The sequence below is a fragment of the Bidens hawaiensis genome, unplaced genomic scaffold, assembly GCF_021521415.1.
Source record: "Bidens hawaiensis isolate Kalapana, Puna unplaced genomic scaffold, B.hawaiensis_p1.1 tig00041133_1, whole genome shotgun sequence".
NCBI classification, from domain to species: Eukaryota; Viridiplantae; Streptophyta; class Magnoliopsida; order Asterales; family Asteraceae; genus Bidens; species Bidens hawaiensis.
Window position 1 is genome coordinate 42,651 of NW_027497270.1, and position 16,565 is coordinate 59,215.

Consider the following 16,565-nt stretch of genomic DNA (forward strand, 5'->3'; position numbering starts at 1 on the left):
TAATAATATCATACTTAAATTAAAGAGCATAAAAATTTCGTTTTTATGCTGCAATTTTTGTACGAAAACACTAACGTATGAAAAAGTTATAATATTTTGAAAGTCTTAGGGGAGGTGGTTGGTTTGAATTTGAAATAAAAAATATAATATGGTTAAAGATGGTGGAGGGTTAAACTTGTAAGTTGGTTGAATTGAATTTAAAAGACATGTTTACCCATTTTTATATATGTACATTATGCATTAAAATGTGTAAAACTTTTAAAATTAAGTGTTTTAATTTGGCCTTGTCTCATACATCATATATATATCTATAATATATATCAACGAAACCTCTAAAATCATACGTGTCGCGATGTGGTCGCTCCCCCCTTTTATGAAAGCCACCAGATTGCTTGATTTTTAAATGGAGGTCTCTCATTGATTTAACCCAAATTCATATGTATAGGTCTTACCAAAACCAGATATCTTTTAAACGGGTTATGACATCTCATTAAATTAAAAATTAATCTTACCAATTATTTGATAGGAAAATCCTATAAAATAGGGATATACTAAAATTTAATATCCAATTTAAAAAGAAAAAGATATTATTTATAATTAATAAACAATTTTATAGTAAAAAAACATAAGCGGGTCATGGGTCACAAAATCCAAATAGCTTTTAAACGGGTTATAACATATCATTTTTTTATGAAACCCTTTCATCATCAAACCTTAAGTATATTATTAACTTTATTATAATAATGAAAATTAAAATCCAAAAAGTAAATATTAAAAAACAAAAAATGTAAAACAAACATTCTCTCAAGCCATCAGATTGCTTTATTTGTAAATGAAGGCTTCTTACGTATTTGACTCGAATTCACGGGTAAAGGTCTCACCAAACTCAGATAGCTCTTAAACGGGCTATAACATCTCATTATATTAAAAATTAATATCATAAGATATTTGATATGAAAATCCTATAAAACAGGGATATACTAAAAATTAATATCCTATTTTATTTAAAAAAAGATATTATTTATGATTAAAAAACAATTTTATAATGAAAAAAATGAACAGGTAATGAGTATCACCAAACCCAGATAATTTTTAAAACGGATTATAACATATTATTTATCTGTGAAACCATTTTATCATCAAACCTCAAGTATATTAATTATTAACTTTCTTACAATAAATAAAATTAAAATCCAAATATACATATATAAATATTAAAAACGAATAATGTAAAACAACCCCCGTAATACGGGAGATAAAATTCAGTATATATATAGTTATAGATATATTTGCTTTTTCGGATTTTTACGTCTACCAGTACCACATGAAATTTAATGAAACATGTGAATTGTTAGTCCTCTTATATTTATTTAATACACGTACGTGACCACGACTTTGTGCTATAGTTAACGTGTAGATGTAACATTTATTAAACTAGATTTGTTAAAACTTTAAAGTGTCAAAATCAATACGTCCAGGTTGCATTCTTAAATTTATGACAACAATATTTCAGAATTCTATTTATATTTCTAAGTGAGTAAACTTTTATAGTTTTATACAAAACATCGTTGTATAAGTTAAACGCGTCGCTTGCCTGACATGGATAAATTTGAATGAAAGACAAACAAGAGATGTAAGTTTTTGACTTTCGGAATAAGAGTGACAGAATCACGAATATAGACCAGGGGCGGATCTATAGCTTAAATGAGTGGTTCCTCGGAACCACCCGAGTTTCGAAATAATAGTGTATTTGTATATAGAAAATATTAGAGGAACCACCTTTTAAATTAGAAAGGAACCATCCTATAAACATTAGAAATGCTATAAACATTAGAAATGCTAGTCCAGCTGGTAAGGTGTTGGTTTTGTAACGTGAAGGAAGGTCACAGGTTCGATTCCGGATTTCCAAATAAATTTTTGAACTTTTTTTTAAGTAACTGCTGCACAGCCCATTTAGTAAAAACACACAGACACAACGGCGCCTGCTATCTCCGCTGACCCCTCTTCCCCGTCGGCCGTTCTCCGAAATCACCATCTGGTTATTAAAATAACCAGTGGACCGGTAAGGCGGCTGGTTCAATGATTATGTAAGCTTTGGTTATAATTTTTTGCCTTTCTTTGCCAGGAACTTTAAGTTAGTGACTGCAAGAAAGTAGAAGCGATATCCCAACTTAATAATCTTAGAATAAAGTGGTATGGTCGAATAATGTTATTTCTTGCAAGCAAATAAAGCTAGATGATGGCCACAAATGCAGTAATTGGATTAAGGGCAGGTGAAAGACTATTAAAAGACTATTAACTTCATCCTAATGTCAATGAGAAGCTTCCAAACAGTTGTGAACTCGGGTTTGTATCTGCCCCAACTAAGAGCACGATCACTGCAAAAAAGTCAACCAACTACGGCCTTGATTTCAAACCCAAACAACATAATCAAGACATATGTTACATCAGAGCTGTAAAAGAATACGTTAACGTTGCTTCCGATTGGGTTCAAGGGTTTGAACATGCATTTAGTAAATGAAGATTCTGATGAAGAGTTTTCAGTTGAAGCCTTGCTTTCATTATCCGAACCATCGAACCGACCCGAACCTCAAACGACCCGGAATTTTTTATACCCGACTCTATGAAATTGAATCATATAAAAGTTGTGCACCACCTGAAAAAAATTCCTGGATCCGCCACTGATATAGACGATACATCGTATAGAATTTTTCTCTGACTTTTTAAAAAAGTCAGATTGTTCCACCTGAACTAAAAAATAACACGGTCTTTGATATTTATGGTTATGCGTTGAACATTTTTGCTATACAGAGAATTTCGCTTAATCTCGTGTGATAGGTTGGTCACGACGCGTAACTCGATCTCATAGCAAGCCTCAAGGGCGAAGGATTATTGGGACCAGGGGTGACTCCGGTCACTACCGTTTTCAATTAATAGGGTATTTCAATTTTGTGATTTTTGTCCAAAAATTTTATAGGTATTGAGCACGGTCATCCCCAATGTATTTTTTCCAAAAAGATAAGGTCACCACTGAATTTTTTTATAATACCCCCGCGTTTGATTTTTCTTTTTATAAAACCTCACATTTTTTATAAATAAGTACTCGTCGAATATTAAAAGCTTTGTTTTTATAAAACTCAAACATGAAGGGGACTGTTTGTAACAATAATAATAAACTTGTTTAAACAATAAATAAATAAATAAAATCAAGGATTGCCATTGAGTTAGGGTTTGGAAACCATCTAGCATTCATTCGGTTCAGAGCTCAAAGGCACTATCTTACTGGAGACCACCGGCCACCACTAAGCACACACCGCCGTCCGTCGCCCGCCGCTTTCAACAATCGTCTTGGAGACCACCAACCACCACACATTGAACAATGCCTCAACCTTTGAGACACCACACATGACAGATGTCACATCATTGAGTAACGCACATCACAATTACTAATCAGCAAGGTAATTGCTAATTTTAGTTTATTATTCACCATTGTTGAGTTGTTAAACATTGTATTGCATCTATATTGTTTATTGTTCAAGGATTATAAGATTATGATATATATATATGGTGAATTTTTGGTTGAGCTCAATCTTATATAATCTTTTTAATTAGGTAAATAATGAGAAAGCCAGATACTATTTATTCTTTAAAAAAATGATGAACAAACAAGTAATTCTTCTTTTAGGTATTCATCCTTCTACTCACATTAACACGAATATCTTAGGTATTTGTTGTTAAAAATTATCTAATTTTTTTTATTGTAAGAACAATCTTTGAACTTTGAATGAATGATAGAAAATTAGATATTTAGATTGCATATTGTTTGACCCGACTCGAACCAAATAATCGACCCGAACTGAATCACCGACCCAAAATTTTTTGGATTCGTGACGTCGGTCATCGCTGTTAGTATGACCAAGCTTCGCCGCCGGCAAGCCTAACAGTTTCTTTGTGTAATGATAACAATTGACCGTCAACTTAATATGCAGTTCCGAATACGTACGGTAACATTCATGGTTATAACTTACGATATATATAGTCAAATGGCATTCAAATTAAATTTTGTACCATAGCAAAAGTTATTTTAAGGGAAAATTTTCAAAATAGCCCTTTCTAGTGAGAAAGCTTAAAATAACCATTTTTTACTCAGAATTCTTTAGAATTTGGACTCTCCAGACGCATTGGAAAAATATAATAATATAGAGGAAGAATGCTAAATCTTTAAAGAAAGTTAGGGAGCAGACCTGATTTAGGAAAATATTGAAGGTAAATTCCAAATAATTTTGAAATGTTGGAACAAAAGTTCAAATTTTTCCTAAACTTTTTTTTCTCAAACTGCCGTATTGAGAGACTGTTTTTTTATATTTCCTACCTTTTTCGTCCATATTTTCAAATTATAGGAAAAAGAGATTTTTGAAATCTCGTATTGAGAGGCGAGATTCTACCACCACCACCACCCACCGTTCGCCTTCTACCACCACCATTACCGCCACCATTCACCACCACCACCATCACCCACCGTTCGCCACCCCCACCACCCACCCATCGTCCGCCACTACCATCGATCACCACCCACCACCACCGTCCGCCACCACCATCCATCACCACCACCCACCGTCCTCCATCACCATCGTGACGTCGGTCACCGCTGTTACTATGACCAAGCTTCGTCACCGGCAATCCTAACAATTTCTTTGTGTAATGATAAAACAATTGACCTTCAACCTAATATACAGTTCTGGATATGTTAGGTAACATCTATGGTTATAACTTACAAAATATAGTCAAACGACATCCAAAATTAAATCTTGTAATTGTGTCATAGCAAAAGTTAATTTAATCACTTAATTAAAAAAAGGGGTGGATGGCCTGCACGTTGGATATTATAATTAATTAAACCATGATATCATTTTATGCGATTAAATTTTCTTTTCTGTTCACGAATATTAATATTTTAAGGTAGACAGCTTTTGCTCGATTACAAAAGTCGCACCATGGACCAAGTACCATAAGTTACGTAGCGTGCATGTGTATTTGTTGACCAGGTACCATATAGGACTATAGGGAACTAAATAGTAAATACTAACTATCGGGAACTAAATAGTAAATACTAAGGTGCTGTTTGTTTTTTCAGAGGTAAAATGTTTGCAGTCTGCGGCTGCAGACATCTGTAGCAGAAGAGGTGGACCAAACCTCTGCACTCTGCAAGAAGAAGACTGTTTGTTTTTTAACGTCTGCAGACTGCTAAAATTTTCAATATAAGCTTTCTACAAAAAACACAAATTATCTAGCAACAATTAAAAATATATAAATCCAAATTAATGTCTCTGAAGTAGCAAATTATAAAACTTACATTAACAATTTTCCACGTGAATGTTTTTTCCTCCAAAAGTTTCTTCAATTATTTTCGAAAGTAGATAGTTTATACATAATGAATGAAACGAGCAAAAACTCGAGCTTAAAACAACTCACAAGCCGATGACATAAACCTAAACTTTCTGCAAACCTTTTTCAACTAAAAACTTTCTATAGACTTTTTATAATCCTAAACTTTCTACAAACTTTTTTCAACTAAAAACTAATAATACTTGAACAATTATACAAAATTATAATTGAACAAAAAAAAAACTAATCAATTTACAACTCAATTGAACAAATCAATTAACAAGAATTCAATTAACAAAAACTTAATAACTTAATTGATATCTGATGGAAATAGTGAGTTTAGAAGAGACTGGAAGACTATGGTCCAAATCTGCACCAAGAAGAGGGCGCAAAGACGTTTTTTTAATGAAACGTCTTCGAAAAAACAAACAGTCTGCAGAGGGCAATGTCTGTGCGTGGTCTGCGCACTGCAGACAAAAGAGACCAGAAAGATCTTTTATAAAAAAAACAAACACCACCTAATACAACCTTAAGAAACCGTAGGGCTAATTTGGTAAGGAGCTACTAAACTATATTATTAATTTATTACACCTTGTATTAGCGGCCATTATTAAATATTAATATTAATTTGCCCTTTCTATTTGGATAATCAAGAGACTGTCTACGCTTTGAACATCTATTAAGTACGTGTTTTTGGCTCTGTTTGGTAAGACATTACAAGATGGTGTAAACTTTTAATTTTTTATGCCTTTTCAATATTTGATGTCATGGACTATCACGATCACTCGGTCCGTTCCCCGTTAAAAAAGAAAGCTAATTCAACCAATATTTTGGGTCACAATATGAAGCATATGGAGAGCAAGAAATAACAGGATCTTTAACGAAGTTAGCACGAACTTGAGTAAAGCAGCGGCAGGAGTAAATGCTCTGTCTTTTCTATGGGTGATGTCAAGATTAAAGAAAATTGGGATTGCATGGTGAATGATACAAGTTTGATGTATTAGATTTATGATTTATGTCTCCTTATAATTTGTAAAATATTTGTTGGTAACTAGATTTTGCTAGTCTGTCTTTATGAATAAAATATATAATATCGTCTTTAAAAAAAGTAACTGAAACAAAAATTATTAAATAAGGACCACGAATAACTGTGAAGAAGCTGATATATATTTAAAAAGTAAACAAAACACAAAAGACTAGTGGATGCATAATAAACATCTTCTAGATCTAGGACAAAATAGATATTAAATAGGTTAAATTAGATCCAAGAATTAGCCCATTACCGAACAAGTCACAAGATTTCTTGATGTTGTGTTGGTGCTTTGTTTAGATATATGTATTGTGTCAATACTTACATACTTTAATTTTATGGTATATAACTCTTATAATTCTTTTTTCACCTTTATTTAAGAGACCTGAATCAAAGACTTCTCAACTCCTTGATTTGTTAAAGGTCGTCTTTATTAATGAATCACCAACCTCATTAGTTTAAATTGTGCGTTGTTTATTTTTAAACTAATTGCTAGACCAACACGTATTCTCATTTTATAACAAAATAATGAGCACTTATTTGGAAACAAACTATACATCTAATAATGAGATATCATCTAATGTTGTACCATATTACTTTATTTTTTTAAATAACTATAGTTACCACATTACATAATTTAATGATATTGTTTTTCTTTTATATAAATATTAAAATACCTCAAAACAAAGCCAAAAATAGGAAAGAATGTCACATGTGAAAACCATATCCGTCAACATCTCCTCTTCCCAAAATTAATAATTCTCAGCAGTATTTTAATTTATAAACTACAAATTTTCTATAAACATCATAAATTTATTTTAGTCGATTAGTTGAACATACATAACAATATAACTTTTTTATGAACGGCTATGAATACATTATCTTAAAACGCATATCATTTTTGTGAATATTTTGCATTAAAAATATATTAATTTTCTCAAAATGATTCAATTACAATAGAGACACATGTAAGCACGTAAAAATCTCTGCCACCAACCTTTTTTGAATGACAAAAATCTGATTTTACTGAAAACAAAGTTACTTTTAACTGGAAACCGAATTAACCAAAAATCAGTTATTGCTTTTTTGGTGTACCTTCAGTTAACCAAAATTTGCCAAATCAAAAACCGACAAACCAAACAAAATTAACTAAAAAAACTCATTAACCGAAATTAGGTTATCGTTTTTTGGTGTACCACCAGTCAGGGGCGGACCTAGCATATAGTTAGAGGTAGCCTCCGCTACCCCTCAACTTTTCATCGGCAGTACAGATTTTATATGCTTTGGTCGATTTTCGTATTTCGTTACCCCTGAAAAAATTGAACGTTACCCGTGTTTGTTTAAAGTCCAACAACATTAAAATCCGAAACTAATTAAAGCCCAACCAAATTTAAGCACAAACTAAACAAAACAAAACCATTTGTTTGTTTTTTCTTTATCCTTAAACATTTGTTTTAGGTCAGATATCAACATTCAATAAACAAAGTTTCATTCAGTCATGGCTTCCATCCCACACTGCCCAACCCCCTACATGCTGCAATCGAGTAACCAACGCTCGGTGCTCCTTTAGTCCCTCACTCCCTCGTCAACGATTTTAATTCTACTTGTTCAATTTATGTATTCTTCTACTTAAAATTGTAATTGTTTATTTGTTTATATAAATTGTTAATTTCGAATTGTTTATGGGCAAATTAAATGAATTTTTTAACAATGAACTTCTTTTAATTTTTGTTGTCTTTAGGATTTGATCCCAAGACCTCTCCTCTAAACCCATGTGTTTTAAAGGTTTTGCATTTGGCAATAGAGCACCACCCCATTGGTAGCAATTAAATGATTGATTATGGTTTGTTGGACGTTCGGATAATATAAATTGAAAATTTTAATTGATTAGGGATTTAGGGTTTATATGTAAATTGAAATTTATTATAGATTTATGGTTTAAATTTTATCCCTTCTAAATTTAGGGAACTTGGAAGATGAAACAACAAAGTCTTATTAGCAATCTTTTTAAACGAAAAAAAAAAGAAAATGATGTACGAAATATCGTAAAAAAAATTCGGTTATTGTATGAAATACGGTAAAAAAATTTCGTTTACATTGTATAAAATACGGTAATTTTTTTTAACGTTACCCCTGAGATTATGGTCTAAATCCGCCACTGCCACTAGTTTATCAAAATTAATCAAACCGACCATTTATATATTTCTATATTTTTATTTTTCCGTTCTATTATTTTGATATTTTTCATGTTTTACTTCTATACCTCAATTTCACATATTTTAAGAAATAAAATTTTAGTTCCAAGAAACACTATTAAGTTTAAATTACAAAATTAGCCCTTAAAGTAGATAAAACATGGCATCAAACGCGTAAATAATAATACACCATGTGGGTCCCACTTTCCATTCCCTTTTGGGGCCCACACTGACACCTTTGTCAACTTAACAATTAACCCATTCGTTCAAACTAATCAAGTGTTCAGCTTAATCCCCTATACCCAACCCCACCTCTGTTCCACTCACCGACTCCTTCATAATATCTTTGTTTTTTCATATTATTATATTTATTATTCTTTATTCTCTATTATTTAATATTAATTTTTTTTAAACTGACTTTTTTATGTGTTAGCCCACTGAACCCCTTAATTTGGAGAGCACTGTTGCCAATTTCGGTCAAACTTTGTTGTCTAAACTGGGCCCACGTTAGCTTCAGTGACGAAGTTTGGGCGAGGGTTCGTCTGGGGTCGGATTCAAAATGTATTAAAAAATTCATAAACACGCGGGGGGGGGGGGGGGGGGGCTCAAATATTACGTCGAAAACGGGTAAATTTACACTACGTATAAAATTTTTTGGACGAAAACAGATATATTTACACCACTGTGGAAAAAGAAAACAGGGGGGGGGGTAACTAAACTTCGCCCCTGGTTAGCTTCAGAGTTTGGCTTGGACGTTCTCCCGGAAAACCATATCGCGGGCCAATGTTGTTGAGACCGGACCAGCCGGTCCAGTTCTATGTACTTCGCTTGTTTACCAGAGAACCGGCCGGTCTGAACTGGTTCAACCAGAAAACCGTTTGACGTGAAAAAATATTTAGAAAAAAATCTTTTTTTCAACCCTGATCATTGTTTTTTTAACTAAATTTGTTCTGCGGGTTCGACCTTGGTTGCCCGTCTGATTCGCTGTCCGAGCCGGTTATGAAAACATGCTGTCGGCAGAACTCTCCGACGTAATACACGGTGAGAATAAAACTTGGGTGAGCTCAGGATTCAAACTAAAAATCTCTTAAGACCTAGCTCAAATAATTCATTATCAATATTTATTTCGGGTGAGAATCGAAATTGTATCTCCTTATCCATTATTATTATTATTATTATTATTATTATTATTATTATTTAATAATAATTCCAGATTTACATCTCCATCCAACAACATATTACATACTTTCAATATTATTATTTGTGGGTCGCTCAATCTGCGCTAATCCGATCTACTTTTTCGCAACACAGTTTCAATTTAACCTAAAACAGAGTAAACAGAGTCAATTCGTGCAAATCCATCATCAGAAGCTTCATCTTTATTTGTTAAAGATTGGTTCTTTTTGCCACCTGACGCGATTGGTATGATTATTATTATTACCAAATTTGTTCACTTGTTTTGGGTTTAGTCTATGCACACCAGGTGTTTGTGATTTTTTTTTTCAAATTTTGTGTTGAAATTTTTTTTTTTAAGGTATGTTTTTAGTGGGTTAGTGCTAATCTTGATTAATATAATGTTTATGAAGTTTTAAGTCCTGGGATCTTGCTAGGGTCTATGTTTACAGAACTGTCTAAATCATGTAGATCATGGTAACAATGTGAAAGCTTTAGTTAATGAAATATTGAAATTTGTTTAAAATCATCTTTTTATTTTAGTTTTTATTTTTTATTATTTTTAAGTTCTTTTTTGTTCTAATCTGTATTTACACTTTGGATTTAGTGGGATGGTGCTAATCTTGATTAATATAATGTTTATAAAGTTTTAAGTCTTTGAATCTTGCTAGGCTTTATGTTTGCAGAACTGTGTAGATCATTCAGATCATGGTAACAATGTGAAAGCTTTAGGTATTCAAACCATATGGCATGAATTATCAAGGGAAACCTAGTGATAAACAAAAAAAAATGTCATCTTTAGCTCTTATGATCATAAATATATCCAACTTTAAGTAATATTAAATCGATCACACTTGTAGTTCTGTTCATTTTTTTGAGTTAGCAGCAACTATATGTTTTACCGGTTGACCGATTTGATCTATTATCTGTATGTTAGCGGTACTTTACAACCTCCATTACTAGTACTTTTGTAGCTACCAATAGCTCTGCTATGAGTGAGATTATACTAGCTACGTTTGCTTGTTTGTTTGCTAATGATTTTGGAAAATCATATTATCTCAGGCTGCATCATGGCAACAAAGGGAAACCCAGGAGACAATCGAACGAGGAGTTCCGTTACAATATTTATAGTTGTCGGCTTATGTTGTTTCTTCTATTTACTAGGAGCATGGCAAAGAAGTGGTTTTGGTAAAGGTGATAGCATAGCTTTAGAAGTCACCAAAACCGGTGCGGATTGCAACATAGTTCCAAATCTCAACTTTGAGACTCATCATGGTGGTGATGCCGGGATTGACCAGTCAAAGTCAAAAGTCAAAGAGTTCAAGCCGTGCAGTGCTAAATACACGGATCATACTCCTTGCCATGACCAAAAACGAGCTATGACGTTTCCAAGAAACGATATGATTTATAGAGAAAGACATTGTCCTCCTCAGGAACAAAAGCTGAAATGTTTGATTCCCGCGCCTAAAGGCTATGTGACACCGTTTTCGTGGCCTAAAAGTCGGGATTATGTTCCTTTCGCTAATGCACCGTATAAAGCATTGACGGTTGAGAAGGCTATTCAAAATTGGATTCAGTATGAAGGGAATGTGTTTAGGTTTCCGGGTGGTGGGACCCAGTTTCCTCAAGGAGCCGATGCGTATATTGATCAACTTGCTGCTGTGATCCCGATTGCTAATGGGACCGTGAGAACTGCTTTGGATACTGGTTGTGGGGTATGTTAATTTATATAATCTGGCTTTTGGTCGCATACAAACCAATTTTCTTGCTAAAATGCCAAAAAAAAGTTACAAGAATAAGCGGTTTGGACAAAAATCGTTCATTTTTGCTGTGTCGTTTTGGTCATTAATTCAAAAACATGAAAACGATTGTTTCGTTGCAAAAGTTGACCACTCTTGTTTTGAAAAATTTTAAATTTGTGTTTTATACAATACGTTGTGCACAAAAATGTTTCATTATTATTCTGACTTTTTGGTCATTAATGTATTCTGGCCATTAATGCAAAAGGATTGTTTGGTTGAAGCAACCCAAGTACCATGATTGATAAAATTGACCACTCATGTTTTGAAATATTGACGTTTCTGATTTTTTTTTCTTTTATTTGGTTCACTTATACAATACGTCTAAAGGAAAAAAGAAACATTATAAGAACAAGCGATTTTGGACAAAAATCTTTCATTTTTATTGTTACTTTTTGTTTATTAATGCAAGAACACGAAAAAGATTTGTTTTTTTGCAGCAAACCGAGTACTATGGTTTAGAAAATTGACCACTCTTGTTTTGAAATATTTAACTTTGTAATCTTTTTATCTGGCTCACTATGAGTGAGATTTTATTGTGTACGTTTGTTTGTTAAATTTGGGATTTTTCCTAATATTTTTATTGGGTAGGTTGCGAGTTGGGGAGCATATCTATGGAAAAGAAATGTAATAACAATGTCATTTGCACCTCGAGATAATCATGAAGCACAAGTTCAATTTGCTCTTGAAAGAGGCGTACCGGCTATTGTAGGTGTTCTTGGCTCAATAAAACTACCGTATCCATCTAAAGCTTTTGACATGGCCCACTGCTCTAGATGCTTGATTCCATGGGGATCAAATGGTGAGAACATTCATTCAAACATGTAAAAGTTAAAAGGAAGAACATTACCAAAATAGCCATTTTGACTATTGACTTTCACAAAATGGCCCTTTGACTTTCTAATTTACTTATAAATCATTTGATCCTGATTTTTTAGTTACGAAAATGGCATTAGAGGGAAATCTGTCGCTCTAGATGGAAATTTGTTGAACCATGTTGAATTTGTGGTGCCAATAATTGTTCGGCACGAAGTTTATATATTTTCGTTTGTTTAAAAAATAATCGAACATGAATATAAAGTTGTTGATATAGTTAAACAAACGAACATGAACACATGTCGTGCTCGTTAATTTATGTTCGCTCTTTAACATTCATTAGTTTGCGTTTGTTTAAGTTCGTTAGTTAATATACTCATTTAAATTTTTTGGCCCATTTCCACTTAGTCTGGTTTTAATAAATTTTTTGGCCCATTACCACTTAGTCTGCCTTTAATAAATATTTAGGCCCGACACATTGTTCTTCATGCTACCTTTAACTGGTTTTAGTGCACATGTCCGTTTCATCTATGCTTGGTTAGGTTCATTCGTTTACGTTCGTGAACTGTTAACGAACAAACGTAAACGAACATGCTCATTTTCCTAACGAACAAAAACGAACAAACACGAACAAACACGAACAAGAGAACCTCGTTTGTTTAATTGTTTGTGTTCAATGGTCTATTCAGTTAAAAGTTAAACAAACGCAAACATGCTGCACTCGTATTTGTTCAGTTCGTTCACAAACCTAATGCCAAGGTGGTCTGACACACTGCGCCGAGTGACATATGTCACGCTTTGGTTGATCAATAATTTTAAAAAGTCAATGCTATTTTGTTAATTATCTCGGTCAAAAATTGCTATTTTGGTGATTTCCCCAAAAATTATTAACTTTTTGAACCATCAAACTTGAATCTTTTTTAATTTGTTGACTAAACCATAATGCTGACTTTTTGGATTTTGGCATATAGATGGGAAATACATGATGGAAGTTGATAGAGTTCTTCGGCCCGGTGGTTTTTGGGTGCTATCGGGCCCACCAATTAATTGGAAAAACAATTACAAGTCATGGCAACGGGAAAAAGAGGATCTTGAACAAGAACAAAGGAATATTGAAGAGGTTGCTAAGCTGCTTTGTTGGGAAAAGATATCCGAACATGGTGAAACCGCTATTTGGCAAAAATCATTAAATCCCGAGTCGTGTCGGGGCTCAGAAGATACTTCTAAAGTTGCATATTGCTCACAAGATCCCGATGACGTTTGGTATGAACACAATTGTGTTATAGTAGTTTGTTAGTATCTATATATTGGGTGGTGTTTGATCCATTTACTTTGTATGAGTCAATTCGGGCTATCTTTTATACCTAATGGGCATATAAAAGGTTGCCTAAAAACCATTTTATTAAAAATTTGAGATAATTATTGACATAATATAAGTTATGCATTCGAACTCAACGAATAGTTTTACTTAAAAACAGTTGCATTTTTAAAAAGTTACCGAAAATTTTTCGGGCCAACCCAACCTAATCCACGCCATTTCAACTGACACAAAAAGTAGGGGTGTGCATGGGTCGGTTTTGGGCTCAAACCGAACAAAAACTGAAAATTCGCTTTTTGAGTTTTTGAAAACCGTTTGGTTTCGGTTTTCGACCATCTGGGCTTGAAATTTTTGGGTAAAAAAGGAGTTAAGTCTAAAATGATGAATCGAAAGTCAAACCGTTAATTACATGCAAAAACGGACCAAAAGTTCGGTTTTTACAAGAACATAAAGTCAACCCATGGATTTTTGTTTCGGTTCGGTTTCATGCACACCTCTAACAAAAATTACCAATTTTGACCTAAACCTATTTATAATTTTCTAGTTTCTAACGTGAGTTCATTATACTATGTATATTTGGTGATTTAGGTACAAGAAAATGGAGACATGTGTAACGCCTGCCAGCTCAAACGCTGACGTGGAATATAAACCATTCCCCGAACGGCTAAATGCGATTCCACCAAGGATTGCTTTGGGTTCAGTTCCAGGAGTTTCTGAAGAAAAATACATGGAAGATAATAGACAATGGAAAAAACACGTAAACGCGTACAAAAAAATAATTAAAATTATCGATTCCGGAAGGTATAGAAACATCATGGATATGAATGCTGGTTTTGGAGGCTTTGCTGCTGCTCTTGATTCTCCTAAATTATGGGTCATGAATGTGGTTCCCACTTTGGCTGAAAATACTCTCGGTGTTATCTACGAGCGCGGGCTTATTGGCATCTATCATGACTGGTATGATTACGTTTAGTTCGTTTAACTTTAACTAAACAAATGATCATGCGCGAATAATTAAACGAAAGAGGTTTTTTTTTTTCACGATTATTCGTTAAGATAATGAATGTGTTCGTGTTCATGTTCGTTTGTTGACAGTATAACCGAAGTCCATGAACGTAAACAAACGAATGCAAGTGAACATATATGAACTTACATAACTGAGCTAAAATCAACTAAAAGTAAATGTAAACAGCAATGCGTTATGCTTAAAAGATATTAATGTTAGACTATATTGTAATTAGGGGTTTCAAAAAAGTCTGAATTATCCGAAAACTTCGGATATCCGAATCAATTTTTCGATATTTAGGAGAATTTTTGGATATCCAAATTTTTTTTGAGCGAACACAAATGAACGAACCTTCACGAATATAAATGAGCAAACATTATATTTGTTCATGTTCGTTCGTTTATAAAGTAGACAGCCGGGGGGGGGGGGGGGGCTTGAAACAACCCATGCTAAATCGAGTCTGATGTACAAGGACTGACCAAAAAAGTTTGTATTTTGACTTATTTTGTTGTGAGCAGGTGTGAAGCATTTTCAACATACCCGCGAACATACGATCTCATTCATGCCAATGGTGTATTCAGTTTATACAAGGACAAGTAAGTCAAACATATTATCATAATATTTAAGAGGAAAAATTTTAAATCAAAATATTTAAGAGAATTAGTTTCAACTTTAGAAGATAATAGTTAAGAGGAAAAATCTAAATATTTAACTTTAAATTTTAACACATTTAGTTTCTAAAATATAAATATTAACTCTTGAACGGGTTAACAGGTCAACCCATGCATTAAACGGGTCGGGTTCGGGTTGGCACATTTTCAAACGGTTCGTGTCACACAACTCAAAACATTTTTCTTTTTTCGGGTAGTATTTTGGGTCAACCAACCTGGCCCGAAAATCCTGTTTTTATGCATGCTACTTATTATGATCATTTTATTCAAAATATTTAGAATTATACTATGATACTATTATTTCTTGATGCTATAATTAGCGTATTAGTTCTTTGTTAATAATGTAAAAAAACTGTTTTGTGTCAACCATGACCCGACCCGAAAATCCTGTTTTTATGCATATAATTTTTTAACACAATTTTATATAAATATTTAGAATTATATGTATTATCTTTTGAAATTATAACTAGCATATTAATTCTTAAAATCCACAAACACCTGTTTTGGGTCAACCAATTGACTTGGCCCGGCCCGTTTCAACCCATGGCCCAAACCACCTGATCCACCCATGACCCATGCATTAATCATTAACTGAATGCAATAAATGCAGATGCAATTTTGAAGACATTCTTTTGGAAATGGACCGAATATTACGACCCGAAGGTGCCGTTATAATCCGTGACGAAGTCGACGTGTTAATGAATGTTAAAAACATTGCTGGGGCAATGAGATGGGATACAAAATTAATGGATCATGAAGACGGTCCCTTGATCCCTGAAAAGATTCTTGTTGCGGTCAAACAATATTGGGTTGTCGGGTCAAACTCTACATCCACACGTTAATCCCTACAAACGGACTCTCGAGTCGTTAAATCATCAAAAGGTTTCATGAAATGTTTTGGTTAATCTCATCTTGTTAGTGTCTGATTAGTTAAAGTATTAATATTATTATTTGTGTTTGTTGTGTACTGTATAACAAGGAAAGACTTTTAATTTAATTTTTTTTATGATTATTGTTTAAAGGTATATTGGTTTTTAATAAAAACTTTTATCAAACCCAACAATCACTTTTTGGTTGTTGCCGGTCTCAACTAACGAATTGGTTGCTGACGGTCCCATCTTTTAACGTATATGTTTCCAACTGTCCGCGACTAACCGAATCCTAACGCCGTT

The 16,565-nt window shown here is 33.3% G+C and overlaps 1 protein-coding gene across 1 annotated transcript; it reads left to right on the forward strand.

The window, feature by feature from the left end:
* The first annotated feature begins 10,833 nt into the window (after positions 1–10,833).
* Positions 10,834–16,267, forward strand: LOC143592638 (putative methyltransferase PMT2). The gene is made up of 6 exons (XM_077072513.1): positions 10,834–11,498; positions 12,174–12,384; positions 13,370–13,661; positions 14,305–14,673; positions 15,241–15,318; positions 16,004–16,267. The coding sequence occupies exons 1-6, from the start codon at positions 10,854–10,856 to the stop codon at positions 16,233–16,235; spliced, it is 1,827 nt and encodes a 608-aa protein (XP_076928628.1). The 5' UTR covers positions 10,834–10,853; the 3' UTR covers positions 16,236–16,267.
* The last annotated feature ends 298 nt before the right edge of the window (positions 16,268–16,565 follow it).

What these genes read in the sequence shown, in the direction of transcription:
- LOC143592638 (XM_077072513.1), top strand. Translation starts at nt 10,854, where the DNA reads ATGGCAACAAAGGGAAACCCAGGAGACAATCGAACGAGGAGTTCCGTT. An exon ending in GATTCCATGGGGATCAAATG is followed by an intron (nt 12,385 to 13,369) that starts GTGAGAACATTC and finishes TTTGGCATATAG; the next exon opens with ATGGGAAATACATGATGGAA. An exon ending in TTCAGTTTATACAAGGACAA is followed by an intron (nt 15,319 to 16,003) that starts GTAAGTCAAACA and finishes CAATAAATGCAG; the next exon opens with ATGCAATTTTGAAGACATTC.